We start from the raw sequence: 26,999 nt of genomic DNA, 5'->3' as shown, positions 1-26,999 counted from the left end.
GTGCCTCTCAGACACTGTGACATGGGCTAGTCCCCACCCCGTCCTAGACTTGGGCCTGGCGAGATGTTCGCTCAGGACCTATAGCCATTCTATCTGATTCCCTTGGCCCCAGTGACCTTCTGTCGCCTCCTAAAACCCGTGACTACTTATTTTCCCTCCTTAGGTACCTGAATAACCAGGTCTTTGTGTCCCTGGCCAATGGAGAGCTTGTGGTCTACCAGAGAGAGGCCGGTGAGCGCCCACCCCTCCCCCAAGCCCCGGGAGCCCCCGGCTGGTGCAGGAGCTCTCTGCTGAGCAAGACCGCACCCTCAGGGCCACAGACGCTAGAGATACGGCTTTGGGCAACGCCCAGGCCTTCTCTGAGCCCTTGTCCTCATTTATAAATGTGGTTGTTCTCACTTTACTTAAGGGAATGGTGAGGCTCAAATGCAATACTGGACCAAATTTGCTGTTTTCTTTACCCCACTCCCACTTCAGGCCATTTCTGGGAACCCCAGAACTCCAAGTCAGTGACTCTGGGTGCTCAGGGGAGCCCCATCACCAAGATGGTGTCCGTGGGTGGGCGGCTGTGGTGTGGCTGCCAGAACCGAGTCCTTGTCCTCAGCCCTGACACGCTGCAGCTGGAGGTAGCGGCGGGCCTGGGGGCGGAATTGGTGGCCTGGGGTGAGCCTGGCCCATGAGGAAGGGAGATGAGACCACGGGGACCATAAGAAAGCCTCACTGCAGCTGTCCAGGGAGGGCCAGTGACTGTTCTTAAAGCACTTCGAGCTCAGAAATTCTCCTATCGTTAAATCATGCAAGTTTCATGGGGAAAGGGCTCCGTTTTAGTTCCTGAGGATTAAATTGGGGGGCTTCTGTGAAATCCAGCTTGGACAAGCAGATCATCTGGCCCAAGGGGCAAGGCTGCCTGTCAGTCTGGATGGGCTTTCTGGAGAGGTTGTGTGTGAGTTGTAAGGAGGGAGGGTGTGAAGCATAAGGCAGGGATGGGCCGGGGAGGGGCCAGGGAGGACAGGCCTGACACTTACCCATCTGCTCTCTACCTGCCCCCATCAGCACACGTTCTCCGTGGGGCAGGATTCCAGCCGCAGCGTGGCTTGCATGGTGGACTCCAGCCTGGGTGTGTGGGTGACACTGAAAGGCAGTGCGCACGTATGTCTCTACCATCCAGACACCTTTGAGCAGCTGGCAGAAGTGGACGTCACACCCCCTGTGCACAGGATGCTGGCAGGTAATGCCCTTAGCCTCGCACTACCCTTCCCCTTGGAACCTTTCTGCCTCACCATTGAGGAGACTTTCCCGGGCCAGGGATTGGCCTCAGCTCTGGTCTGCCCCCCAACCCCAGGCTCGGATGCCATCATCAGGCAGCACAAGGCTGCCTGCCTGAGGATCACGGCCTTGCTGGTGTGTGAGGAGCTGCTGTGGGTGGGCACCAGTGCTGGTGTCGTGCTCACCATGCCCACCTCGCCTGGTGCCGTCAGCTGCCCACGAGCACCCCTCAGTCCAGCTGGCCTAGGCCAGGGACACACAGGCCATGTCCGCTTCTTGGCTGCAGTCCAGCTGCCAGATGGCTTCAACCTGCTCTGCCCAACCCCACCATCTCCACCAGATACAGGTGGGTCTGTGCATCCAACCCAACCCAGGGCTCCTGGTCTTCTGGTTTAGGACTCCCACTGTCCTGCCGGAAGAGGCTTAAGGGGGAGGGAAAATGTCATACAGAGCTGGAAGTGGCAAATACTGTTACAGTGGTATGTGTGTGTGCATGTGTGAAATTCTGTCACAAGAAGAGTGGTGGTAGATGGAGTAAACTGTAAGCTAAGAATTAGAATACAGCACAGGCAGGGATGTGTACAACAGGAAATAAAACAGGACTAGAAATAATATAGGGCTGAAGTGGAGTCTGGAAGTGATGTGCAGAGCAGTAAGTAGAAATAGCACTGGGAGGCAGAACACAGAATGGCAGCTAAGGCAGAAAGTGGGCTGTGGGAATTAGAAAATAAAATGTATTAGGAGATGATGTACATCAAGGAGGCCACAATTAACAGAGTCTTGCTTTGGCCAGGCAAGAAACCGTATTCCTGAGAAGAAGTGGATGTGGGAGTCAGGAAGCAGGGGAGCCGGGTCAGGGGCTGCCTGGGTCCAGGGAAGGCAGAAGCTGCCTAACTGGGAAAGGGCTGTTGGAAGCGGGACAAGGAGGAAGGACAGTGTGCGCTTATCAAGAGAGAGAACGTGGGGTGGCCCTGGGCGGTGGTGTCACTCCTGATTATGAAGTGTGGATGGGAGATAAGAAGTTGTCTGACTGCCAGGAGGTGGGCATTTCTTTCCAAATTGGAAGTTCTTGGCTAAGAGGAGGTGGGATTCTCTACAGGAAGTGTGCATGTCTTTCTTGCTGTCTGCTGGGGTATGGGCACTGAGGGGACAGCACAGTCACCCCCAGGCTAATGGATCCTCGCCCTGCTCCCCAGGCCCCGAGAAGCTGCCATCCCTGGATCACCGGGACTCCCCCAGGCACCGAGGACCCGCCTTGGCCAGGCCTAAAATGCTGGTTATCAGCGGAGGTGACGGCTATGAGGACTTCCGGCTCAGCAGCGGGGGCGGCAGCAGCGACACAGTGGGCCGAGATGACAGCACAAACCACCTCCTCCTATGGAGGGTGTGACCCTGTCCCCTGCCACCCGGGACTTGCCCGTCCACCCGCCCTCCGCCTGCTTGCCTCTTCCTAGCCCCCACGCAGACTCTGACCAGCAGTGCTCCCTCCCTTCCTCGCGGAAGCATCCCTGAGAGAACACTACCGGCAGGCCCAGGCCTTCCCTGCCCCTGTGGCTGCTCTGCTGCTCCCTGTCATGGTCGGGGGCAGACTTGGGGGTGTGTGGGCCGCCCAGGACCTTTGTCCCTGGAGCTTCTACCAAAGACAGGGCCGGGCCTGGACCCCGGGGGGCTGGGGAGGGCCAAGTGCAATATTTAGAGGGTTTTCTGGGGGCAGTGGGAGGGCTGGGGATGGAACCCTTTCCCATGTACAGTATTTATGTTCCTTTTTAGATGTGTACCTTCCCAAGCACTTATTTATGCAATGACCTGGGGGCAGGGGGTGATTTGAAGAAGTAACAGAAGGAAAAAGACCCTATTCCTGCCCTGGGGGATACGTGGGGACCCTAACCAAGCCTTCCTGGAGGGAACAATCCCCCTGTCATTACATACATGTGTATGCACGCATGTGCACACACATGCTGCATGTCCAGGGCACTAAAACACTGCCTCTACACATACGATTTCCACAGCCTCATCCTGCTTGGTCTGCCCTCTAGTGACCAGAGCCAAGGACTGATTGAGTCCCCTCAGTCATCCAGAATAAGTTGGTGACTAGTGGGGGGCTTCCCAGGCCTTGGCATTTCCTAGCTTGTCGGCAGTGCCTTAGTGGTTCCTGAACTTGGAAACACTGCTGGGACCTTGAACGGGGCTCTCTCCTGACCTGATCAGGGGAGAGCAAAGGGCTTCGATCTCCTTAAAGTTGCCGCCCAGGCCCCAGCCCGTGTCTCATGCACCAGCACGTATGGTCACCTTGGGAGGGTGGATCTCAGAGCCCCTCACTCTGACCACTGACTCCCTCTCTTCACACCCCTCTGGCCAGGGGCAGCCCTTCCAGGAAGGACACCCAAAGCTGAGGGGCTGGGCATAGCCTCTTCAACTAGGAACCACTTCCAGGCAGCCTCTCCCCTGCCCCATGGCCACCAGAGCCAGACCTAACCCCAGCCCGTTGCTGCTTCAGCTCCTGCTCCAAAGATCTGGTTTCAGATGGGGTTGGTTTTGTTCTGTTTGGCTGTTTTTGTTTCTGGTGGGTGGGTCATTGTGGTCTTAGGTTACATTTCTCTTGGTACCAAACAGTCCTGTATTAACTTCCCTTGGATGATAAATTTTAAAAGAATCAATAAATACAAACACCAAATGACTGCTCCCCATCGGCAGCCGTGGTCGCCTCCTGCCAGCAACCTCAGGGACACCCACTCGGGCAGAAGGGAGACCTTGGAGACCCCAAGGAGTGCTGGCGTGGTGAGGCTGCTGCTTGCTGTGTTCTGGGCAGGTCACGGCTCCTGTCTGGGCTGCAGTTTTCTCATCAGAAAAACAAGGGCTGTGCTAGTCCAGTGCTTTGTAACCCGGGCTGTGTGTGAGACTCCTTAGAGATTATATGCATAAATATAAATCAAAATACATGAATTGTATAGTCCCGTAAATACACATTCCCAGGCTACCCTCAGCTTTTCAGTCAGTGGGTCTGGGATAGGGCTTGGCAATCTGAAGTTAATACATGCTGCTAGTCAAACACTAGGCAACTAGTGAGCCTGGCTACAGCTCCTCCAAGAAACTTCTGCAGCAAAGTTTGGTGAGGCTGGGGAGTCTGACAGAGGCCAAGGTGAGTTCAGGTTTGGAGCAGGGGTAGAATTCAAGTCTGGTTTCTGGCCCAAAGAGGTGTGTCATTAAATCAGACACGACTGCAAACGCAAACACCACAGGAGCAGTCTGCACAGGGCAGCCCTTCCCACCAAGGAAGGGCTCAGGTGACCACTAGAGAGGCCGCTGATGTCTGACCTTTGCTCAACACGTGTTTGAGCATTCTCCAACCTGAATGATTAAGACTACAAAAAGATGCTAAAGGGGGAATGCAGGCTCACACTTTGTAAACTGGCAGACACACGTTTCAGGGGTCTGCTGGGCCTTCAGCACCATAAGACATGCGTGGAACAACTGTCTGCTGCATTAGTTTGCTTGTAAGATCTGGGGAGTATGGGATTAGATTAAATTTATATTACAGAGCAGGAGGCAATGTTCATCTGGAATTTATGATAAAACAAAGCATTAGAAGGTGCACAGGCTTTGAGGCTGAACAGAAATCTTGATTTTGCTGCCACTGCCTAGCTCTGACTGGATGAGTTCTATCCCCACTGAGCCTCCATTTCCTTATCTGTAAAGTGAAGCTGATAATCCCTTCCCCTCACAGGACTGTTGTTTGGTGTGCACAGGTGTTTGCATTACAAGGAAGAGATTCGTTCTGCTCAGAAATAAAAGGGGGTCTAATTAGCAGAGGCATAAACTGGCCGCATAGTGGCCCAGATACTGGAGCTCCATCTCAGGACCTCTGACCTCTCCACCTTGAATGCCTGCTTCCTCCCTTGCCTCCAGACAGCTGCTGTTCTGCCGCACTGGGGCCTCTTTTTCCTCAACAAAGGGGCTCTGGACAGACCTCAGGTTCAGCACTGGATACCCAAGGCCAGATCCTCGGCATTTTTCCAGCTCGGGTGCTGCAGTAGGAATGGGCCTGGCCCTGCTCACTGTTACTTAGGAGGACACATCCCAGGGTCTTGGCCAGCCTAGAGACTGATGCACAGTCCTGAGCTAGTCAGCTGTGGGCGGGGAGGTCTTGAGATAAATGGTTGTCAAGCCTCAGGCCCAGGGGAGCCCCTAAGAAGGATTAGTTCCTTTAAAGTGGTTCTTAACAGTTGGCTGCACATTATAATCACCTAAGGGGCCCAGGCCACATCGCAGACCAATTAAATGAGAATTCTGAGGGTGGGACCCTTGTATCTTTTTTTTTTTAGGAGAATTTTTATTGAAGTATAATGTTTGTACAGACAAGTACACAAGTTGTTAGCATGCAGCTTGATGAATTTTCATAAGGTAAACACACCCAGATCAAGAGACAACATTTCATCCTGGTGAAAGCTCCCTGTATGCCTCCTCCCAGTCTACCCTCCAAGGCTAACCACTACCCTGGCTTCTGACACCAGAGGTTTTTGCCAGCTTTAAAGGGTATGGCCCTGACCGGCGACTGTGGTAGGAGGAAGTGGGGCTCAGGCTTGGTGTGAAGAGGAAACAGCTGAGCCAAGGCAAGGAGGGGTGCGGGAGCCTGCAGCAAGCGGTCCGTGGTGTAGGCCCCGCTGGAGCAGAGGGGAAGAGGAACAGGCACCGGAAGCCAGAATGGGAGCTCCGTGGCATGGTCTCTGTTTTGTTCTTTGCTCCATTCCCAGGCCACTTGCAGTGCCTGACAACACAATAGGTGTGCAATAAATATTTGTTGAATTAAATCGGAAAATCCAGTTGGGCTCTCTCATAGGTCTTGAATGGCACAAAACAATGACCCCAGCTTCCATTTATTGTTTGCTTAAACCAGAAGCATGGATTATCTCATTTAATTCTCACAGTGGTCCTGGGAAGCTGGTACCATTATTATCAAATAAGGAAATTGAGGCTCAGAGAGGTTAAATGCCTTCTACAAGGTCACTTGCAGGCTAAGCAGTAGAGCCTGGATTCACATGTCCTCTGCTCAGGTCTCTGCACTGGGGGAGAGCAGAGGGCTGGGGAACAGGAGAAGCCTGAGCGGCCAGAGCCACGTGCAGTCGCTCGTGAGGCATCTGGTTCAGGCTCCTTAGAGCAGGCCTAGGCAGGGTGTCCTAATTTCAGAGGATGGGTGACGGCCAAAAGCCATCTCTTCTCCAAAGGCATTCTCTAGGTGGCAGAGGGCAGGCTTAGCTAGACATGTACCTCGTAGGGGGATGAGGCACAGAGAAGGACGGGGCCTTAAGTTACACAGCAAGTCAGCCTCGAGGCCAGGGGCAGGTGCAAAGGAGAGCCCAGGCAGGAAAATAACTGGTCAGAAAAGTCAGGGAATGACCCTTAGCATACAGGAAATAGGGCTAGATTAGCTGGCCTCCAGGGCCCCCATCAATCTCCTCAAATAGGGGTCAATACTAGTCTGAGGGTCCAGAGGGCTTGGCAAAGGGAGTGGCAAATATGGCTAAAGCCCTGGCTTAAACCTGGGGTGCAGATGGGGGACCTGGGAGTCTGGACTCAAGCCTCAGCTTTGGTCTCCCCTCACTATGTGACCCTAGGCAAGTGTCTGCTCTCTCTGGGCCCAGGCGACCTCTGAGAGCCCTTCACATCTTTTGCATGCCTGCCAAGCACCAAGTCTCTCTTCTGTCCTCACAGACCTAAGCCACAGGGTAGTTTGCAGGAAGCAGCAAGGGGAAGTGCTATTTTGGGCCTATTATGGCCAATGAGGAGCCCTGCCCAACAAAGGCAAGTGATGGGGCATCCCAAGCTGGGTCAGGGGTAGAATGCTCGGCTGAATTGTGGAGGAGGACAAAGAGTAGGCGCTGGGAATAAATGGGGACAAAGCCAGATGTGGGGCTGTGGGGAAGACACAGGGCAAACACTGAGGGCAGGAAAAGAGAGGGAGCAGATGGGGATTCTGAGCCCAGCAGCCTGGAAGCACAACACCCTGGCAAGTGAGCTTGCACTCAGAGAAGTGAAGTCACTTGCTTAAGACCACACAACCCAGCAATGGAGAACTTTGACCTGACTCCTCTCTGTGTGTGGCACCAAAGCCTAACCCCAGTGGGCTTCCAGACCCACACCAGGGTCTAGACCTAAATGCCCACTGAACATAGCCCTCAGCTGAGCAGCCTCAGCTCAGCTCCTGCTCCACCCAGGCTGAGCCCCACCTTGGCCTCCTAGCCCCAGTTTCTCCTTAGACCAAGCCCACCCTCCCCCTAGAGCTAAGGCACATACACAGGAGGGCAGCCTACCTTCTAGAACACAGGACTTTAGCCAGTTGGGCATTAGCCAAGGGCAGAGCATTGTAATTTAAGTCTGAGCCCCTGCCCCTTCCATCTGCTTTGTTAGCCCCACCACTTCTGGTCCACTAATCGAGGCTGACCTCCACTGACCCTGCAGACGATCTCACCTGGTGGCTCTGATCGTGTGGCCCAGGATTCCCACCCCAGGCTCACCTCCGTGGGACATGGAGCTTGTGCCCCTGCCTCGAGATCACCATCACAGCTTACAGCTTCCTGGGGCCTTGTGCTGGGCCACCTAGGATGAAGTGTGGGCCTTTTCTAGATTCACTTCCCTAGCTGCACTATGAGAGGGCCAGCGCGATGGCCTCTGAGGCCCCTGAGCTTAGAGATTGTAATGTTAAGATTCTGTGGGCCATCTGAGATGCCAGGAGTTTTAAGCCTGTGATTCTGAGAATCCTGTGTTCTTAAGCCTGTGCTTCTCCAAACTATTAAAAGCCAATCTAAACCTCTCCTGTGGCCTCTATAACTCCTTCCCTGTCTCTTCACTGCAGCGCCTCGATGCTTCCAGACTCTTAGGCAGGGTGCCGTCTACAGCTTGCTGTGGTTCAGGAGTCAGCTGGCAACAAATAATAATTAGTCTCTCTGATAACCTGAGGGTGTGGGGGAGGGAAGGGTGTGGGCTGTGGTTCCAGGAGACCTTGACTTTAGGAAGCTGCTGCTTGACAGCCCAAAGTTGTTCATCAGAGTCCCCAGAACCACAGGAGGGACCACCTCAGCCTTTCCATCCCTGCAGTTCTCTCCTGGCTCAGGTATCTGCTGCCCACCATTACCACTCAGCCAGGTTGGGCAGATTGCCTCCTCTCACAGAGAACTGAAACAACTATCAGGCAGCAGGTCTAGCACCCTAATTTTCAGATAGAGAAAGGAAGGAGATTTCAGTCAGGAGATGGATTTGACCAAGTCCTCACAGAAAGCTGATGGTAGGGGCGTGCCTGGGCGCTCTGTAGGATGTCTGATTAATAGCCAGTACTCCATGACGAAAAACCATATCCCCATTTGATCTGTCCTGTGGCACGTGAAATGCCACCATTTGAACTCCAGAACTTGGAACTGGAGTACAGAAGGTTCCCTCACAAAGAAATCATCTGCAGGAATAGAGGGCATACTGGGCTGCTCTGGCCCCTTCACCAGGTCCCCAGGCAGGGCCTTCTCTGGGCTCCCTCCATGGGCTCAGACATGGGATATGTGACCCTGGGATCATCCCTACCCCCGCCTGAGGGCCTCCACTGACACTTGAGGGCACTGGAACTCTAATCCTAAAGTTCTTTCTGCCCTTCCCCCACAACCTTGGCATGGCCCAGGGACATGGAAACTCTTCCTCTGCACTCCCTCCTCTGCAGGTGTCCATTTCTCCTCCTGGAATCTCCTGGACCCTGGGGACCTGACCTTCCCTGTCACCCCACAGCTCAGATTCTATGACTCAGTTTGCTTAGAATTCACCTCCCCCTACAATCTATCCCCAATAAGTTTATTTACCTTCCTCCACTTCTGTCCTGGGCTGTGATTATCCTGATCCCAGCCAGGCCTCTGCCCCCAGCACAAGTCCCTCCCTGCTGTCTGCATCTCCTCCCTGCCCTGCTGGCCTGGCGGGGCCACGTGGGATCCCCCGAATGGTACTGAGTGGTGGACATTCTGGCTGCCCAGCTGCTACCTCCAGTCCTGGCCCACCGCATTGCATAACTCCAGGGTGCACGATGCATAGAGCTGGAAATACAATGTGTAGTAGTGCCCTGGAGTTCCTTGTCACTGCCTGGCTGCGCACTCTGATGACTGGCATTGGGAATCGGCTAGGTGGGACAGCTGGTAGTAGAGAAGGAAGAGCATTGTGTCACCCTGTCCTGATGGAAGGAGGGATGAACTACTCAGTTGGGCTAGGGTGGGGAGTGGAGGCAGGAAAGAAAGACCTCTGGAGAAGGAGATTTGGGCTGGGATCTGAGGAAAGTGCAGGAGCCCACCAAATGGGCCTGCATTGGAGATTCACTTTGCCCGGGGCTTTTCTCACCCACAAGTCATGTGAGGATATTCAGAGGTGGGCCTGGGCCTCATGGACAAGGCAAAGCGAGGCCGGTCTCCCTGGCTACCAATATCTTGGAGGAAAACTGAGTCCCAGAAAGGGGCAGCGGTGACCCCTTTTGCACTCGCAATAGTGAAAGGACTCGGAGTAGCATCCAAGTCTCCAGCCTATCTTGCATCACAAAACCCCTTATTTCTCGGTTTGGAGCCAAGAAGGGTCTGATCCAACAGGCCTCGTCCAGCGCAGTCCCCTGCAACCCCAGGAGGACGCAGAAGATGGCGACACAGAGCAGCGCAGCCCGGCGGGAGCGCCCGGGGCCCCTCGGCGGCCTCACGTAGCGGGAACGCGGGGACTCGAGCCCGGGCTCTGACGTTAGGGGCGGGGCCGGAGGCCGTGACGCGTGGGGGCGGGGCTGCGCACCTTCCCGGCCCGGCTGACGATTCATTCAAAAGGCGCGCAGCCTGCGCGGCCGCCGGTACACACCGGGCCCCGCGTTGACCCGGGAACCGGCTACTGGAGCTGCTGCGGGGCGGCCAGGTAAGGAGGACGCGCGGAGCCCAACCCACCCACTTGCGGCCGGGGCCTGAGGGATGCGGACCCGAGTGGCGCCCCCCGGCTCCCCGCGTCTCCGAGGAAGTTCGTCGGCGCGGCGGATGCCGCAGCCCCCACCCCGCGCCCCGCTCCGCCTCCGCGTCCTGTCCCGGCGTCTTCCGCGCCTCGGGCCCCCGCGTGTCTCTGAGCCCCCTGCTCCGGGACCTGCGTGCCCTCCGGCCGCGACTCGAGGCCCGGCTGTGCGCGGTGGGCAAGCATCGGCGGAACTTGAAGTTTGAGGAGTCGGCGGGCCCCAGAGACGCCCCGGGCCCGGGAAACTTGGGCCGCGACCAGGGTGGGGGTGCGGGACGGGACGGCGGCGCCTCGGTGCGGCTGCAGCGCGGGGCGTACGGAGGGGGGGGGTCTGAACGGTGTCAGCCCGTGACTGTGGATGACACGGCGCGTGAGGCGGCCCAGCCCCGGGAACGTGTGGCCGGGACACTGGGCGGTGACGCCGGGGCCAAGCGGGAGACACAGAGGGGCTCTGTGTGTCTGTGACAGGCAGAGTTGTGCCCGTGATTGTGTGAGAGAGACCCCGGGTCATTGCGGGTGACCGTGACCCCAGCACATTGTGGGACCCAGGTCACTGGGGTCACTGAGTGTGTGTAACCAGGGTTGTGACCAGGGCAGCGCCAGGGCTGCTTGTTAATGTGAGTGTGAAACAGGGAAAGAAACCTCAAGTGACTGTGAGAACCAGCCCCCAAATCACTGTTTTGTATTTGTGGGGTCAAGTAGTCTCAGTGTGTGTGAGTGTGTGTGTGCAAGCCTCAGGGCAATGAGTAAGAGGCATAAATAGGAGGGACCTCAAACCCGTGCCAGCAGTTGGGAGGGGAGCACAGGAGGGGGCAGGGGCTGAGGAGAAGGGCCTCTCCTCCAGGACTGTCCCCAAGAGGGCGCCCCTCAGGAGCTCAGTTTAGTGAGGACGTGGACACTGAGTGACTTTTCCTGGCAGGTGGCATCTGGTGGTGTGGCTGACGCTCTGGCAGCAGCTGCAGTGCCTTGAAGTAGCCTTAGGCTAACACACACACACACACACACACACACACACTCACTCAGTCACTCACTCACTCACTCACTCACTCACTGAGGTCCTGGACACCCAGCAAACTGTCCCCTGGTAACCTGTATTCTCACTGGGCCCAGGCACTGTGTGGCTCTCAGACCCTGCCTCCAGTGGGCCTCAGTCTCCCCTTCTGTGTGCTGAGGTGTTGGGCTGTGAATGGTCTATGAATCATCACTTTGGGATCCTCTATTGTTTTTGGGTCAACCGCCTCTGTTCTCCCCTCCTTCCCTTGCAGCGGAAAGACTGCAGTGGGGGGTGGGGGCAGGCTGTCTTCTGGGGACACAGAACACCCTGGCTGCTTACAGGTGCTGGTGGCAGGGTTGGAAGCACACAGCTCCTCGAACCAAGTCCCAAATTCTGATCCATTAGACACTGACTTCTCTGGCCCCAGTCTCCGTTCCTCAGTTCCCTTCCCAGGGAGAAGGGCATGGGCTTGTTTCCCACAAGCTGTCTCTGATCTGGAGAGCTGGAGCAGGGCCCTTTCACCATCTGGGCTAGACCCTTCTGAGGCCCTCATCCCCACAAGAGGATCTGTGAGGTTCATGCAGGGAGAATGGAAACCCAGCTCTGTGGCCCAGGAAGGGGGAGGGAGTACCTGCACAGACCCGGAGGTTCTGTGCTCTGCTGCCATCCTCTGAAGATACTGGTTGCGTTCTGGGTCAGGGTAAGGGTCGGAGGCAGTGCCAGGTGCTGTGCTGAACACTTTGGGGTGTGCTCTTGTTGACTCCTCACAGTGGTTCTGAGATGTTGTAACTGTTTTTTCAGAAAGGAAACTGAGGCTCAGAGAGGCAAAGTGACTTGGTCAAGGTCACATAGGGTCAGGACAGTGCTAGGACTGGAAGTCTTCTGTCCTTGAAGCCCTGTGAGATGTTTGGAGAGGGCCTCCCACTTCCCTAGTATCTGCTCACGGCTTATCTAGGCTTCCTTCCCTCAAGCCTAGGCATGGCTTTGCCAGTGTGTGCCATTGTGAGTTCTGAGTGTGCCATGTATTTGCACACATGTATGAAACATTGGGGGTGGGTTATGTGTCTCCTCTTCCTCCCAGCTCTCATCCACAGCCAGAGGTCACCAGGAAGGCCTGCCTCCTTGCCTTCTAGAGCCTGCAACCAGCTTCAGGAGCATCCATGTAGTTTTGAAGAGTGTCAGGAGTCAGTAGCACAGCCTAGGTTCCAAGGGCAGCAAGAATGATTTGAGTCCCATTTGACCTCTACCATACCTGAGGGCTCTAGCCTCCTATTCAGTTGCTCTAGAGTTACTTTCCAACACACTGTACTGGGAGGGCAGGCTGCGAGTGATCTTGAGTTTGTGCCCACCCTCCCTGTGGCCTCAATCTCCCCATTCTTCCCTGAGGTCCCTGCTAGCTCTGACCACTGCTGCTGCTTGGCCGAGAGCTGGAGCTGGGGATCAGGGTGTCCCTCGGTCCTCTCTGGAATGACTGGAGCTGTGCTTCTTGGGGCTTATCAGAATAGCTGTCTTGGGTCTCCTGGGGCCGAGCCTGAGTTATTTCCATCCCCAGCAAAGAGGTCGAAATAGCTCAGGACCCAGGAGGGGGAGGGAGATGGGAAGGGTTAACCAAGGGTTAGCCTCCTCTTCTGGTACCAACCTTTGCGGAGGCCCTACATCCCCATGCTTGCGCCCTGCCCAAGACAAACCCTTCTGGGAGCCTGGGCCTCCCGCGATGACAGCAATGATGGCAGAGTCAGGCTGGGTTTCTTCGTGCGGTCCCGGTGACAGTTGCTGGAGGGAGGTGCCTATGTCTGGCTAAGTAAGGGAGACTCCCAAGGGGCAGTCAATACCCTTCCCCAACTTGGAGGGTCAGCCTTATTCCACAGAGGGAGACCCTGAGATTCTGAGGGGTGCTGGGACTTACCCATGGCCCCCTGGACCCCTGCTCTTCTGGCTCTCACTCTCTAGACACGGCACCTTCCCTCTGTTCTGCCACATGTTACCCTACAGACTGGATGTGGCCCAGGGCTGGAAGCAGGCCCGAGACCCACCTTCACAAAACCAGGGCCCCCGTCATGTTCCAGCTTTGGCCTTGCTGTCCTTGCCCAGAGCCTGTGTCAGCCTCTCTGCTGCCATTTCCATGCACTGCCAGTGTCTTCCGCCTGTGTCAGCCTCTCTGCTGCCATTTCCATGCACTGCCAGTGTCTTCCCTAAGGTAATTCTTACTTTTTTGCCTGCAAAATATAGTCCAGACTCCTCACCCTAACACTGAGGCTTTTCCTTTCAAGACCCTTTTGAACTTTCCATCTTTACTCTTATCTCTTTCCACCAGATGCCTCAGTTCTCCTGTGCCTTTGCTTTTGCAGTCTCCTCTTTCTAGAACCTTCTTGGCCATTCAGGCTATAGCCCCAGCTCCCTCTCACCCAGGAAGCCCTCCAGCCCAAAGTTAGCCCCACTTCATTGTTGTGCTTCATCTGCTAGGTGTCTCCACTCCCCTCGGGGAGCAGGCACAGTTGTGGGGCATGCGTGGGCACCATACACCCTCACCGGGTGAGGCCAGCCTGGCCAGCAGCCTGCCCTCCCCCACTGCCCTATCTGTGCTGGGCCAGGCCTCTTCCTGAGAAACGGCAACCACCATAGGCCGAAGGTCTGCTGTGTGCTGGGACGCACAGGAAGGTTTGCACCCAGAGTCTCCAGTGCTCTCGAAAGTGTGCTAGGGGTCAGGGGTGGAGACTCAAGGCCACCCGTGTGTAGGGGCATCTTGGGTGTTTGTCATGGGCCAGTGGAGGGCACTCGCTGCTGGGGTCCTGCTGTGTGCCAGGCTCCGGGCTCCGTCTCGGTCTCCTCACAGCAGCACCGACCGAGGATCCCCTTCCTTCCCAAGGTGCTCGATGGGGAGCTGAGACTCAGACTGCAGAGGGGACCAGTCCTAGTCTGAGTCACACAGGCTCCAGTGCTGGAGTCTGGTGCTCAAGCTCTTGCCTAGTTCTGTCTCCAGACAGAGGCAAGGGTTGTCTGACAATTCTGGTATCAGTTTCCAAAGAAGGACCAGGCAGGGTACCTGCTGGGGGAAGAGGAAATGTTAGTGTGGCTGTTCAGTACCTGGCCTGGGTGGGCGAGACCAGGCTCCCTCCGCCACAATGGGGCAGCCCTTCTGCCAGGTGGCCAGGAGGGGTGGGCTGCGGGAAGGGTTTTGCCTGACATCAGGGGCAGGGCCCATTGGGCCCCACCCCCTGCTCAGGATTCTGGGTGCTGGGATGTGGCCTCTGGCAGAGCTGGGCACCTGTTGTGCTGAGCCCTGGGGAGCCTGGACATAGTCTTAGTGCCACTAGTTAGTGACCCAGTTGGGCTAGGGTGACAGGGAAGAAGGGGTTGGGGAAGCCAATGCTGTGTCCCTACTATGTGCCCTGCCCTGGACTTAGGACCCTGAGGCTCTCACACGCTCAGACTCATTCCCAGAGGATCAGCAGTCCCCTCCAGGCACAGGCAGGGAAGAGAGGACCCAGAGAGGAAGGGACTTGTAGGACCCCCTAGTGTCACTGGGACCCTAATCCAGGCCTAGAAGGCCAGAGCTTTATCCTGGGCCACCCCGGGAAAGATGAGAGCTCTATAAATAACTGTCCATGTGGCTGTGAGTGTGTGCCCTGGCTACTTGGCACAGACGAGGGGAATGGAGGGCCCTGTGCAGCCAGTAGAGGAAGGGTCTGAGTATGGGTGGAGAGAGAAGGAAGCAGCGCTTCCAGGAGAGCCCTAAGTTTGGACCTGTATGTCATCACTGTGAGAAGGAACAGTGAGCACAGAGAGGGACCTGGCTGTGCACAGTGCTTGGCCCCACTGTATGCCCAGCATCCTGCATGCACTCACCTGCCTCCCTCCAGGGAAACCACGAACTGGGCTGTATCCTGAGACCTCCTCTTCCTCCCCCTGGGAAGTCCCAGCCAACCCCGGGCTTCCTGCTGCTCAGAGGTCCCAGTGCCTCCCTGCAGGAGCCAGCACAGACCAGGGCAGCAGGCAACTGAGCATGGATGCAAGGAGGCCCCAAAGACTGCCTAGGATGTGGGCAGCACCTCCCTCCCTGGGGCCTGCCTGGGTGCTTTGTAATAGCCCCTCAGCTGGATCATCTATTGTGTGCCCACAGCTCCTCTGCAGCCAGGTCGGCAGATATTCTGAGAAAGTCTGCTATATGCCAGGCCCTAGGCTGGCCTCCAGGGTAAGCAGGTGCTGGAAGAGAAGAGACCTCGGCTCCATCCCTGCTTCACCACTTACTGGCTGTGTGACCCATAGGTGACCTCCCACAGCCTCAGTTTGCCCAAGTGTGAAATGGGTGCTCACCTCTCTGATGAGGAGTGGAAGTAACCTGGGATGAGGTCAGGCCTGAGGGAATGAGGGTCAGTTCCTTCCCTGGGAGGGTGGAGATGGACAGAGGCACTGCCTGGCTGCCCTCACTGCCGCCCACTGTGGGCTTTGTCTTAATTCAGCCCCAGTTGCCAGGGAACCACTGGGCTCACTAACCTGGATTTCTCTATTGATGGGTGGCCTTTGTCTTCCTGCCTCGGGTGCAGCCACCGCTGAGGGCAGCCTGTGTCCAGCTGTGTTTCCAGGCAACCCTAGACTCTGGAGGCTGCAGGGAGGGCTGGAGGCCCTGGAGCCGCTGGCTGGGAAACAGAAGGACCTACCTCCAACCCTGTGCTCCAGGTGGGGGCCTGCCCTCCACCTCTGTCTCCCCAGCCCCGCTTCACTTGGCAGGCAGCCCTGTGAGTCCCCTGAGGCGCAGATCGTTCCATACTTCTCCCATTTCTGCTAAGCCTTCAGGGCTCTATAGGCCCTGAGGCAAGTGCAAGCTTCTTGGCTCCTGAGGCTTGGTGTGACCTGGGCTCTGCCCACTAACATTTCCAGACCCTCTCCCTTCCCACACCCTCCCACCAGCCAAGGTCTCACTGTGGTTAACCAGGCAGCTCCTGTACACCACACAATGTGCCGAGCATTGTACAGAAAGCTAAGAGGATCCCATTCATGCCTCAAACCTGCCTGTCAAGAGTGTGCCATTCCCCCTCCACAATTTACACATGGGGAAACTGAGGCACGTTACATGCTTATTGAGGGCTTATTCTCTGCCAGGCCCTGTGTTGAGCATTTAATGTGAATTTTCTCATCTTACCCTGGCAATAGCCCTCTGAGGAGGGAGATTAGTCATTAACCACAGAGCCAGTGAAGAGCACAGCACCTTAGTCCTGGGGTTCAATTCAGGTTAAACATTCCCCCCCTCTCCTAACTACAACCTCTGGGCTCCTTAACTATCAGCCTGCTCTCTGGGCCTCCCAACTGTGGCAGAAGCTAGACCCTCCCCTGAGAGTGCCTTTTCTGATACCTGGCTGTCCCCTAGCCCAGTTCAGCACATACCAACCCACATACCAGGGCCAGTCTCAGTGCTGGGCAGTGGGCACAGAGGGCAGCACGTAGGTGGGGAAGGGGCCGGGTAAACAGGATGTCACATGCAGGCGGTTAATGCAGAAGGGGAGGTGGTAGCTGGGGGGGCTTCCGGGAGGAAGGGACTCTGAGCTGAACTCTGAAGGAAGAGTAGATGTTGCCCAGGTGATGGGAGGGGTTTCTGGGCCGAGGAAACAGCAGGTACCAGTGCCAGGGTGAGAGAGGCAGGCGTGGGTCCGAAAGCAGCTCAGAGTGGCTGGGGGGGCCCAATCTTGGTGGTAAGAACGCCTAGGCTGCAGGGGGGGCTGACAAGAAGCCAAGGGAGGAGGCCAGGGGCAGAAGGGATGGGCACAGGGCCATGGGAGACCTTTGGGATTCAGTGGAGTGACAGTGGCCCCCAGGAGGCCAAGATGAGGCTGGAGAGTGGGTGCAGAGGGGAGGCCCGACGCTTCAGTTCTGGGAAAGCAGCTTCTGAGCCCTGGGGGTGGCACAACTTCCTCTTTCTCTGGGGCCTCCAAGGGCTGTACCTCCTTGGGCCTCGGCCACCTCCTGCTCCAGACCCTGGTCAGGGCTCTGCTAGTTGGCTTTCTTCCAGGGAATTTCTAATTCTAATTGGCATTTTTGGAGGGTGAGGTGGGCTGAGTGTGAGGAAGCACCTTCCCCATGGCCCCCGACCCATGAACCTGTTTGGGGAGGCCTGCTCCAGGTACTGGGCAGGGGGCAGGTTTTGTGGTGAATGAGATAGGCGTCTGCCCTTGCTGCTGTCTGGTTGAGGAGGAAGCAATAAACAAGTAAGCAAACAAATACACACCTGGGTGATGCCAGGGTTCTTGTTTGCAGATTCACTGGGAGATGCAGAGGGAAAGAAGGGGTGAGGGGAGGAATCACTCCTACTTCAGGCTCATTACCTGATTTAAGCCTCACGACAGCCTTGTCTTGGGAGATAAACATCCCCATCTTGCAGATGAGGAAACTGAGTTAATATGCAAGGACTCAGGTCCCACAGGGAGTTGGTGGCAATGGGGATGGGCCTCAGGCTGGGAGACTCTGGGAAGGAGAGACCTCTAGCCTGACTTCCTTCCTTGCATGCAGGGTGGCTCTGCTCTGCCAGGAGCCCTGGGCAGGAGAGGAGGCTCCAGGCTGGGGACTGGGGGTGCCACCCTCCTCAGGGCCTTGGGCCACCCATCTTTGACAGCCCTTCTCCAGGAGGCCCTTGAGAGCTGTGGGGCTTTGGAAGGTCACTGACTGCCTGGCTTCTAGGACAAGGCAGGGGGTGGGAATGGAGCCTTCACAAGACCCCAACCCAAACCCAGCTAAGGGGCTTTGATCTGAACTTGCTTTTCTGTCAAGATTAAATGGCTCAGGGCTTAGCTGCTTGGCAGCCTGGTGGGGGCAGAGGGGGAGGTCAGAACAGAAACCCTTGGCTGCCTGACTGGACAGGTCCATCAGGGGCTGTCTGGCTGAGGGGATTGGGGAGCAGCCGTGTGCAGAGACTCAGGTGGCCAGACTGGAGTAAGTGCCCGTTTGGGGTAATTAGAAGGCATGTAATTGGAAGGTGTCAGGGTGCTAGGCGGTGAGTGTCCGTGAATGTGCCAGAGTGGGCTGGGCCCTCCCTGGCTCTGAGTCTGGACTTTTGGACCCCCATTGTCCTCCTGGAAGTCTGGAGACAGCTCCCTGTCTGGAGGTGAGCAGCTGCATAGCTCCTTGCTGTGGGCTCAGGTTGCCAGCAGGTGTCAGTCAGGGCCAGGGTGGGCCTGGGGCCCACTCCTCTGTGGCCGCTGTGCCTCTTTCCACCCCAGCCCTCTGGGCCCACCCCAGGGACAGGGAGGGGTGCTGGGTCTGGGAACCAGGCAGGGCTGTGGGGCCAGTCAGAGGCCTTGGGAGATGGGCTTGAGTGGGAGCTGTGCCTGAGCAGGGAGAAAGAAGGGACACTTTGGGGCAGAAACTGGAAAGGAAGAATTGTGACCAAGAGGAGTGACAGGTCGGAGGATGGCTCAGGGGATGCCACTGTTGGGTGCTGACTGCCAGGGTACAGCCTTTACTCTGAGGCCCAACTTTCTCTGGTCCCAGGTTTTCCCCTGAGCTGACCTTGGGCTGAGAGCCACTGCTAGTGACCTGGGAAGTCCCAAGGATGATGTGGCCACTGCCCCTCCCCATCCCCATGGTGTAACTCAAACCCCTGGCCTGCCGAGCTCTGTGCCAGGCCAGGCTGCCCGGCCCAGACAGATCAGTTTCCTCTGGCTCCTTTTCCAGGTGGGAAATCCAGGCCATCTATAGGCCAAGGAGCTCTCATGTGCCCTGGGCTTTATTGCGGGCAGCACTTCTCCTGCCAGGCTTGGTATCAGATATTTGAGGCTCCAGGAAGGGTCCCTGCAACTTGCTGGGGACCCTGGGTCAGTGGCTTGGCTCTTCAAGGCTGCCTCTCTGGGGTCAGAGGCTGAATGTGGCCTGTGGCTGAGGCCTGACAGATAGCTTCCCTCACCCTCCTGAGACAGAAGCCAGGCCGCCTGCAAATATTTTCATGGAATGCGCTTGTTCTGCCACAGACTCTTTTGTTGTCTGCTCTGAATCCTACCTGCTGCTCCAACCTGTCTACTGGCTGGGGACTTTTCTCTGGAGGAGATGACATGGAGACCTCACCCTGCCTTATTTTGTTTCTCGGCACTTCCCACCATCTGATGGAGACACAGTTAATCTGTTAGTTGTCAGTCTTCCCTACTATCTCCTGCGCGGAGGGCTGTGTGTGACACACAGTAGATGCCCAAGCGAGGACAAACGGCTGGCCGCTGGCTGCCACCTCCTGTCCCCCCGGTCTGCCCTTGGCCCAGGAGATGCAGTCAGACACTTCCCAGACCTCTGTGAAGGCTGCTGGGCGTGGAGAGCGGGACACCCTGGAGGACCATGACTGTGATGGCAGGGTGGGACATGAAGGAGCTCTGGAGGCCAGACCCAGTTTTGGGGAAAGTCAAGTCTAGAGAAGCTTCTGGAAAGAGAGGCCTTGTGTTGGGGTTTGAAGGGTGAGGGAAAGGGCCTTCCTTAGAGCAGAAACAGCAAGAGTGAAGCCAGAGGCAGGAGAGGCTGGGCATGCTTGTGGGCCCACAGGATTTCTGTGGCAGGAGTCTGAGTGAGAGTCGGGAGGCTGGGAGTTGGGGGGCTGCCAGCCCTCTCGTTCACCCCAGCCCCAGGGCTGCAGCTGCAGGCTTCCTTCCACCCAGGCTCCCCAGCCATGCCCACAGCACCTGGCTGTTTTGGAAGGGAAGGAAGCCCTTCCTCTTCCAAGAAGCCTCCCAAGCCTGGCAGAGCCCTCTGCCTCTGGGTGGCTGACCCCAGACAGGGCACCCCCACCTCTTTGCAGGCTTGCAAGGTGGGTAGCAGTGAATGTAGGCCGAGCCACCCCAGCATTCTGCTTGCTGAGAACACCTTGTGGATTCCCTGTCCAGTCCTGTCCTGGGAGCAGTGCTGGGAGAACAGTGGCTGCCTGCCTCCTGCTGAGCCTCCCTGTCTGTCTTAGGCTGGTAACCCTCTGCCTGAGGATGAAGCTGAGCCTGCAGCACTGGCCCCTGTCCTGCCTCCTTGTGGTGAGTTGGGGATGGGACATGGAGAAGCCAGAAGAGCCGAGTCTGAGCCCCACACCCAGCTCTCAGGGTAGGGGGAGCACAGATGCTGCTCAGGAACCCTGTACCAGGGTGGGTGCTGGGGTTGGTTATCAGCTCTTCCCTTGAAGAGTTGAGGCAGCTGACCCTGGGAAGTGCCTCCTGGCCTGCACTGTCCCTGGCTCAGCACCTGGCAGGTAAGGGAGCCAGGTTTGGGGCCTGACATTCCCTCTGCCCTCCAGGGTAGCTGGCTCTCCCATGCCTGGCACCTCTAAGCTGGGGCCAAACTGGAGGACTGGTTTGGGGAGTGTCTCCTCACAGCAGGAGGGATTCAGGGCAGGCAGTTCATATCTGGAATGGGAAGCAGAGAGAGCTCCCTGTGGAGTGGGTGGGGGACACAGATTGAGAAGCTCCTTCCCCTGGGATGTGTCATGCCCTGCGTGGGTGCCCAGGGTGAATGGGCTGGCATGGCACCGTGGGGAGGTCACGGAGGAGGACGTGGTCCTGGAGACTTAGCCAATGGCCCAGAACAGGAAGCACCAGCTACAGACTTGGCCCCATGGGTGATGAGCAGAGGCTGGTTAATGACATGCCCAGTTGTGGTAGGGAGGCCGAGGCAGCTGGAAGCGAGTGGAACTTGAGAGAGGAATTCAGAAACATTTCCTCCTCCTCATCCTGGTGAGCTGGGAAGGGTGTGACTCAGAGACCCAAGGCCTTGAGATCCTGATCTGGCCCTGTCTGGGGCTTTCCAGCACTTTCTGAAGCAGATGTCTCTCCCTACCTAGGCTGGGTGGGGGGCCCTGTGTGGCCAGTGGTCCCCTCCCCTGGACCGTCAGGAGGTGGGTGGTGGATGGACGGCCCCAGGCCCCAGCACCCTGTGCTCTCACTGTGTCCTGTTGCTATTCTTTCAGCTGCTGCCCTGGCCTCTGGTCACTCCAACATCAACGACCCCTTGGCAGTGCCCGCCAGGAGAGGAACCCAACCAGGTGAGCTCACCCTGCCCACCTGCCCTGTCCTGGGAAGCCTGCTGATGGCCAGGGGCAGGATCCCTAGGACTGGCTTCTGGCTTTGTTCTCACCCTTTCCCTCCTGCAGGACCTGGGGCAAGGCACATCATGCAGGTCCTGCCCCCCAGGCACCTTCTCAGCCTCATGGGGCTCTAGCCCATGCCAGCCCCACTCCCACTGCAGGCCTCAAGGGAGGCTCGAGGCCCAGGCAGGCACAGCGACACAAGACACACTCTGTGGAGACTGCCAGTCTGGGTGAGCCATGGGGTGGGGCGTGGGGGCTCATGGCAGGGAGACCAGGACGCTGGGTCCTGGGGTCCCATCCTCACCCACCTCCTGAGTGGGCCTCAGTCTTTCCATACTGCAAATGGGATGGGTCAGGACCAGTGAGGGTACCTGATAGGAAGGAGTCCAGCCTCTCCTACAGATAGTTTGTGGACCTGAGCAATGCCTTCTCCCTCCCTGTAGGTGGTTTGCCCCTTCAGAGGCCCCCCATGTTCCCTGTCGGCCATGTTCCTGGACACCTCTGAGAATCCTCAGCTGTTATGGTGAGTAGCAGATGGGGGCTGGGACTGGTGGAGAGGGTGTGGGAGGGGCTCTGGTGAACTAGAGCCTAGGGCCCCCCTGCAGTGTCCATCTGGGGCCCTGGTATCCTCATTCCCCCCAGCCCAGGGAAGGGCATTCAACAGAACACAACTGCTCCACAGTTGTGTGCCTACCCACCTAGTTTCTGAGGGGCAGAAACCACCCAAGAGGTGGCCGCTACAGCTAAGGGACTGAAGGGGTCACATCCTGACCAGCCTCCTGTCCTCATCCCCTCAGAGGGACCCATGCATATGGGTGTGAGCACACACACTCACACATATACACAGAGGCACCGCTTCCCATCCTGGGGCAACTAACTCATCGACCAGGTCACAGGGAGGCAGGATGCGGTGTCCCTGTGCCCAGGCATGTGCACAGGGGCTGAGGGGCTGGCCATCCTGAGATCTGAGAGGGCCAAAAAGAGGAGGACCCCTGCATCACACATACACTAACCTGGGCCTCTCTGCCTGTCTTTTCTCCTGCCTCCATGGTGCTCAGAACGGGGGAGGCGGGCCCGACGTGGTGTGGAGGTGGCCACAGGGACCAGCAGAGCTGGGGAGACACGGCAGCCTGGGAACAGCACGCGGGCGGGCGGCCCTGAGGAGACAGCTGCCCAGTATGCAGTTATCGCCATCGTGCCAGTCTTCTGCCTCATGGGGCTGCTGGGCATCCTAGTGTGTAACCTGCTCAAGCAGAAAGGCTACCACTGCACAGCCCACAAGGAGGCCGGGCCTGGCCCTGGAGGTGGAGGCAGCGGTGAGGCCTGGCCTGGAATCTGGGTGGGAGGCCAGAGGGCATTGGTCAGTTTAGCTCAGCTTGGGGGCCACCTGAAGCAACCTACTTAGTCTGGAATGTCTGATAGGGAGAGGCCTGGAGAGGGCTAATCATGAAGGCTTCCTGTAGGTGCTGGCATGGGGGCTACAGACTCACAAAGTGGAGGGAAGGGTGAAGTGACAGAAAGGGCAGAGCACAGGTTCAGTGGCTCAGTAGGATTCCCACACTGGGTGAGGCCCTGCCCAGGTGTAGGGGGTTTGGACTCCTTGCAGGGTGCGGTTGTATGTGTGGTTCAAGGGCTGGACTGCCTTCTTGGAATTCAAGGTGACCTGTGACCTCTAGCCTGAAGGGGTGGCAGGGTGCTGTCCTGGGCGGTCACTAGAGCCTTGGGTTTCAGCTCTAGGCTGTGGTTTTGTTAGAGGAGTCTTGGAACTAGGGGGGGGATGTGTTCCTCCCATCTCTGAAGTAGGAGGCTGCCTGGGGCTGGCCAGAGCCTTTTGCAGCTCCTGACACCACAGTGTGGAGGGGGGCAAGAAGGGACTGGAGCTTTATGTAGACAGGAAGGTGGTGACTCAGGCCATTTTCCTGGGTCTGCACTTGTTTTCCATTAACTTCTGGCTGCTGCCTGAATGTAGTCCTAGGAGCTGTTTACTGCTGGGCCAGGATGGATCATGCATCCTATTTTCACGTGCTTGAGTTCTGGGCTCTAAGCTGACCAAGGTCCCTTGGTTAGTTACGTAGACAGGGCAGTGTGCAGGGTTTTGGTAGGCCCGAAATGGCAGGCCCCAGAAGAGGCTGGTCCCCCACGGCACCCCTAAACTCTGCAGCAGCTGTGGAGTTCAGATGGCCCTGAGATGGCTACACAGCTGAGTACAGGGAGCAGCCACGCTGACTAGTGAAGGTGGTAATGGCTTCTCAGAGCTGAGGCCAAGGGCCACAGGTGCAGACACCCAAGCTTGCAGCCGACTTCTAGGAAGGTCCTTCTCTTCTCTTTGCCAGGGATCAACCCTGCTTACCGGGCTGAGGACGCCAACGAGGACACCATTGGGGTCTTGGTGCGCCTGATCACAGAGAAGAAAGGTGGGGGGAAGGTCTGACCCCATCCCCCTTGCCCAGCAGAGGAGGCTGTCCTCCCACAGCCTGTGAGGCAGCTGAGGGTTGGGAGCGTGGGGGAGCTCAGAGTCCTGCCCTACTGTACCCCTCCCGCTCAGACACCTGGGCCAGCCTGGCCCTCTTGACCAATGTGGCTGATGGTGCTGTCCCCTTTCCCCCCATTCTTGACTGAAGAGGGTTGGAGGGAAAGGCACACGGCCCATGCTGGGGAGGGTGTGATGGGTAGGAAAGGGTATTTACGCTGGGGCTGGGAGCCGGGTGGGGGTTGCCCAGACCCACGTTTTGACTGAAGCTGCCCACAGAGAATGCGGCGGCCCTGGAGGAGCTGCTGAAAGAGTATCACAGCAAACAGCTGGTGCAGACCAGCCACGGGCCTGTGCCCAGGTGAGTGGGCAGGTGGACGAGGGCCCACACCCATGCTAATCTGCCTGCTTCCTGGGGACTCACCACTTGGGTATGCTCCTTCTCCTGTCACCCTCATTCCCCTTCACTGTCTCCTGGGGTCTCCTGGCCACGGGTCTGGCCGACCTTAGTGACCGCAACCACCCGTGTCCTCTGCAGGCTGCCGCTGGGCTCCCCCAATATGCTGCATATCTGCCCCCATCGCTACCACCTGCACACCGTGCAGGGCCTGGCCTCGGTCTCTGGCCCCTGCTGCTCTCGCTGTAGCCAGAAGAAGTGGCCTGAGGTGCTGCTGTCCCCTGAGGCTGCAGCTGCCACCACTCCCACCCCCAGAGTCCTGCCTAACCCAGCCAGGGTTCCCAAGACTGGAGCCAAGGCAGGATGCCAGGGCGAGATCACCATCTTGTCTGTGGGCAGGTGAGGTGGGCAGATAAGCAGGGTCAGGGAGACATGTGCAGCCAGCAGGAGGCAGAACCCTAAGCTGAGCCCTCAACACCTGGCTTGGTGGTGGCCCCACCATTCCTAGTCTCCGTACCTTGCTGGGCAGTGGGTGTGGCCAGGAAGAAGTTGCATCTTCCTAGCTGTGCCACACCAAGCCCATGGGTCTCTGGGGCAGGGTATGGCCCCCATCTCTTCTGGGGTCCCTCAGGCCAAGGACTGTCCACCTGCAACCTAGGGTTGGGGAGTGTTGAGGGCTTATCTGTGGGTGGGAAGGGCTTGGGCTCTGACCCATGAACTTGCTGTCTGACCCTGTCAGGTGCTGCCCTCTCTAAGCCCAGGGTTCTCCTTCTAACGAGGGGATGATCTCACAGGTTCCATGTGGCTCGAATTCCTGAGCAGCGGACAAGTTCAATGGCCTCTGAAGTGAAGACCGTCATGGAGGCTGGGCTTTCAGGGGGTGACCTCCCTGACTCCTCACAGCCTGGCCTCCCCACTGAGCAGTGGGCACTGCTGGGAAGTGGTGGAAGTCATACTAAGTGGCTGAATCCCCCAGCAGAGAATATGGCTGAGGTGAGCACTAGGGTGGGGAAGCATCTGCTGGTGCCTGGGCCAACCTTGACTACAGACAGGGAGGAGGCTGTGGTACAGGGGGCCCTGGGCAGAGGCCACTATCCTGGAGCCCAGGAGCCCCCAACTTAGCTCTGACCCCAAGCCCCTATCCCCCAGGAGAACTGCTATGTGGTCCGCCTGAGTGAGAGCAACCTGGTCATCTGAGGGGCTGTCTTACCTGAGAACACTGTAGCCCTGCCCTGGGAGGTTCTGAAGACATCCTGGAGGAGGCAGAGTTGCAGCTTGGCCTGTGAGGATCAAGAAGCAATGGCCCAGTAGGCAAAACAGCAAAGGCCCAGGCCTGGAGGTGGAGTGTCCGCCCCAGTGAGGAGGCTGGCTGGTTGCTGGGTGTGGTGTGGTGTCCAGCAGCAGGTTGAGAGCCCCTCCGTGCCTCTGCTGCCCAGTGTCTCCCCGATCCCGTGCTCTGCCCTGGCCAGGTCCTAGGAGTGTGCAGGACCCTCTGCACCACCAGTTGGCCAGGCCTTGGTGGTGAGGAGGCACCCTCTGCCTGGCCCCCCTGGCCCCATGTCTTGGTCACTAGCCACCCTCTGCCTGTACAGGGCCCTAGAGCAGATGTACCTCCCCCTCGTCTTCTGCAGATCCTGTAAAGGGAAGGGTAACAGAAAACTGGGCTGGGAGGTTGTGCTCCTTGGTTCTAATCCTGGGCAAGCCTCCGGCTGTCACTGGGTCTCAAACCCAGTGGCTATGAAGTAGGGAGAGAGCAATGTCTCAGTGCCCAAAGCCCCTCCAGCCCCTTGCAGGCTCTGGACTTGGTTGTGTGTGAGGGCTTGACTCCTTGCCACCCTTCCCATTAGGAGCTTTATTTGGCCCCATTTGTGCTGTTTCCAGGGCCTCTACATTTAAGCCCCTGTGGGGCTGCCCATCCATGGCTCTGCCTTCAGAAGAGGCTTAATGCATGTGCCTGTCCCTACCCTGTTTTTATTGAAATCACACAGACAGCCTGGTCAGGGCTGTGTGCAGAGCCCCAGCCTGCCCAGCCACCCCCAAGATCTCAGGGGCTTCAGGAGAGAGGGGGTGTGTGACAGGCCTGGAGAGGCACCTCTGGCCTCCGTAGCATCTGTCCCCCAGCCTGGGCAGTGCGGGCGACTGCCCAGCCTCTGTTTCCACTATGGCTGAGCAACCCGATTATTTATGTGGGGCTTTGCAGGCATGGGCCCCACAGTCATGCCCTTTTCTGTTATTTATTGAAACTTCGCTGCCGTCCTCTTCTTGCATCTCCATCCCTGTCCATTTGTTGAATAAAAGGTGGGAAAGTGGTGTCATGAGAAGCTTCTTTTTCCTGTGCCTCTTCCAGGCCATCTGTTCAGCAAAGGGCTGTGCTGGGTGCCATGTGCAGGACAAGCTCCCTATCCCTCACAGCACCTGCTTGCTTGCAGGTGGGCTGCAGGTGAAGTGGGGCAGGAGGAGGTCCCTACCCTTACCTGGTTCTCACTGAAGCCCCTAGAGGCAGTGCTGTCCAAAGGAAACATGCTACGTAATTTAAAATTTTCTAATAACTACACATTTAAAAAGGTAAAAAGTGGGTGTATTTTAATGGTATCAATAATTTATCTTATTTAATCCAGTCTATTTAAAGTATTTTCATTTCAGTTAAAATTTATGAATGAGCCATTAATTCTTTTGCTTTGAAATCTGATGTGTATTTTACACTTACAGCACACCTAAATATGAACTAGCATACTTCAAGGGCTCAACACTCATGTGGCTCATGGTTCCTGTGTTGGACAGTACAGCCCTAGAGGAAATAGGGCCTGGAAGACGGATGGGGTAAGACATTAGGGGCTGGAGA

General features: G+C 57.3%; 2 protein-coding genes across 5 annotated transcripts in view; both read left to right on the top strand.

Annotated features, from left to right (window-relative positions):
- The window catches only part of ARHGEF17 (Rho guanine nucleotide exchange factor 17), a 55,352-nt gene extending 52,158 nt beyond the window's left edge, over positions 1-3,194 (top strand). The window contains exons 17-21 of the mRNA XM_037026256.2: positions 164-231; positions 478-626; positions 1,054-1,228; positions 1,343-1,612; positions 2,463-3,194. Of these exons, the coding sequence (XP_036882151.1) occupies positions 164-231; positions 478-626; positions 1,054-1,228; positions 1,343-1,612; positions 2,463-2,656 (856 nt within the window). The 3' untranslated portion in view covers positions 2,657-3,194. The remainder of the gene's footprint in view (positions 1-163; positions 232-477; positions 627-1,053; positions 1,229-1,342; positions 1,613-2,462) is intronic.
- Positions 3,195-10,032: 6,838 nt separating this feature from the next.
- On the top strand, positions 10,033-26,999 carry RELT (RELT TNF receptor). Of its 4 annotated transcripts, XR_005063389.2 has the most exons (12): positions 10,033-10,176; positions 20,178-20,244; positions 21,171-21,245; positions 21,354-21,520; positions 21,734-21,813; positions 22,349-22,606; positions 23,624-23,704; positions 24,040-24,121; positions 24,299-24,556; positions 24,952-25,150; positions 25,307-25,439; positions 26,867-26,999. XR_005063389.2 is itself a non-coding variant. In XM_017646709.3 (11 exons), exons 2-11 carry the CDS (start codon positions 20,200-20,202, stop codon positions 25,352-25,354), a joined length of 1,293 nt encoding a protein of 430 aa, XP_017502198.1. In that variant the 5' UTR covers positions 10,033-10,176; positions 20,178-20,199; the 3' UTR covers positions 25,355-26,467. The 4 variants fall into 4 exon arrangements, 3 of the variants coding, with proteins under 3 accessions (XP_017502198.1, XP_017502199.1, XP_073072132.1); XM_017646709.3 differs by lacking the exon at positions 26,867-26,999 and having other exon boundaries at positions 25,307-26,467; XM_017646710.3 differs by lacking the exons at positions 22,349-22,606; positions 26,867-26,999 and having other exon boundaries at positions 25,307-26,467.

This window comes from Manis javanica, chromosome 11 (assembly GCF_040802235.1).
Source record: "Manis javanica isolate MJ-LG chromosome 11, MJ_LKY, whole genome shotgun sequence".
Lineage (NCBI taxonomy): Eukaryota > Metazoa > Chordata > Mammalia > Pholidota > Manidae > Manis > Manis javanica.
This window is presented reverse-complemented; position numbering and strand designations above follow the sequence as displayed.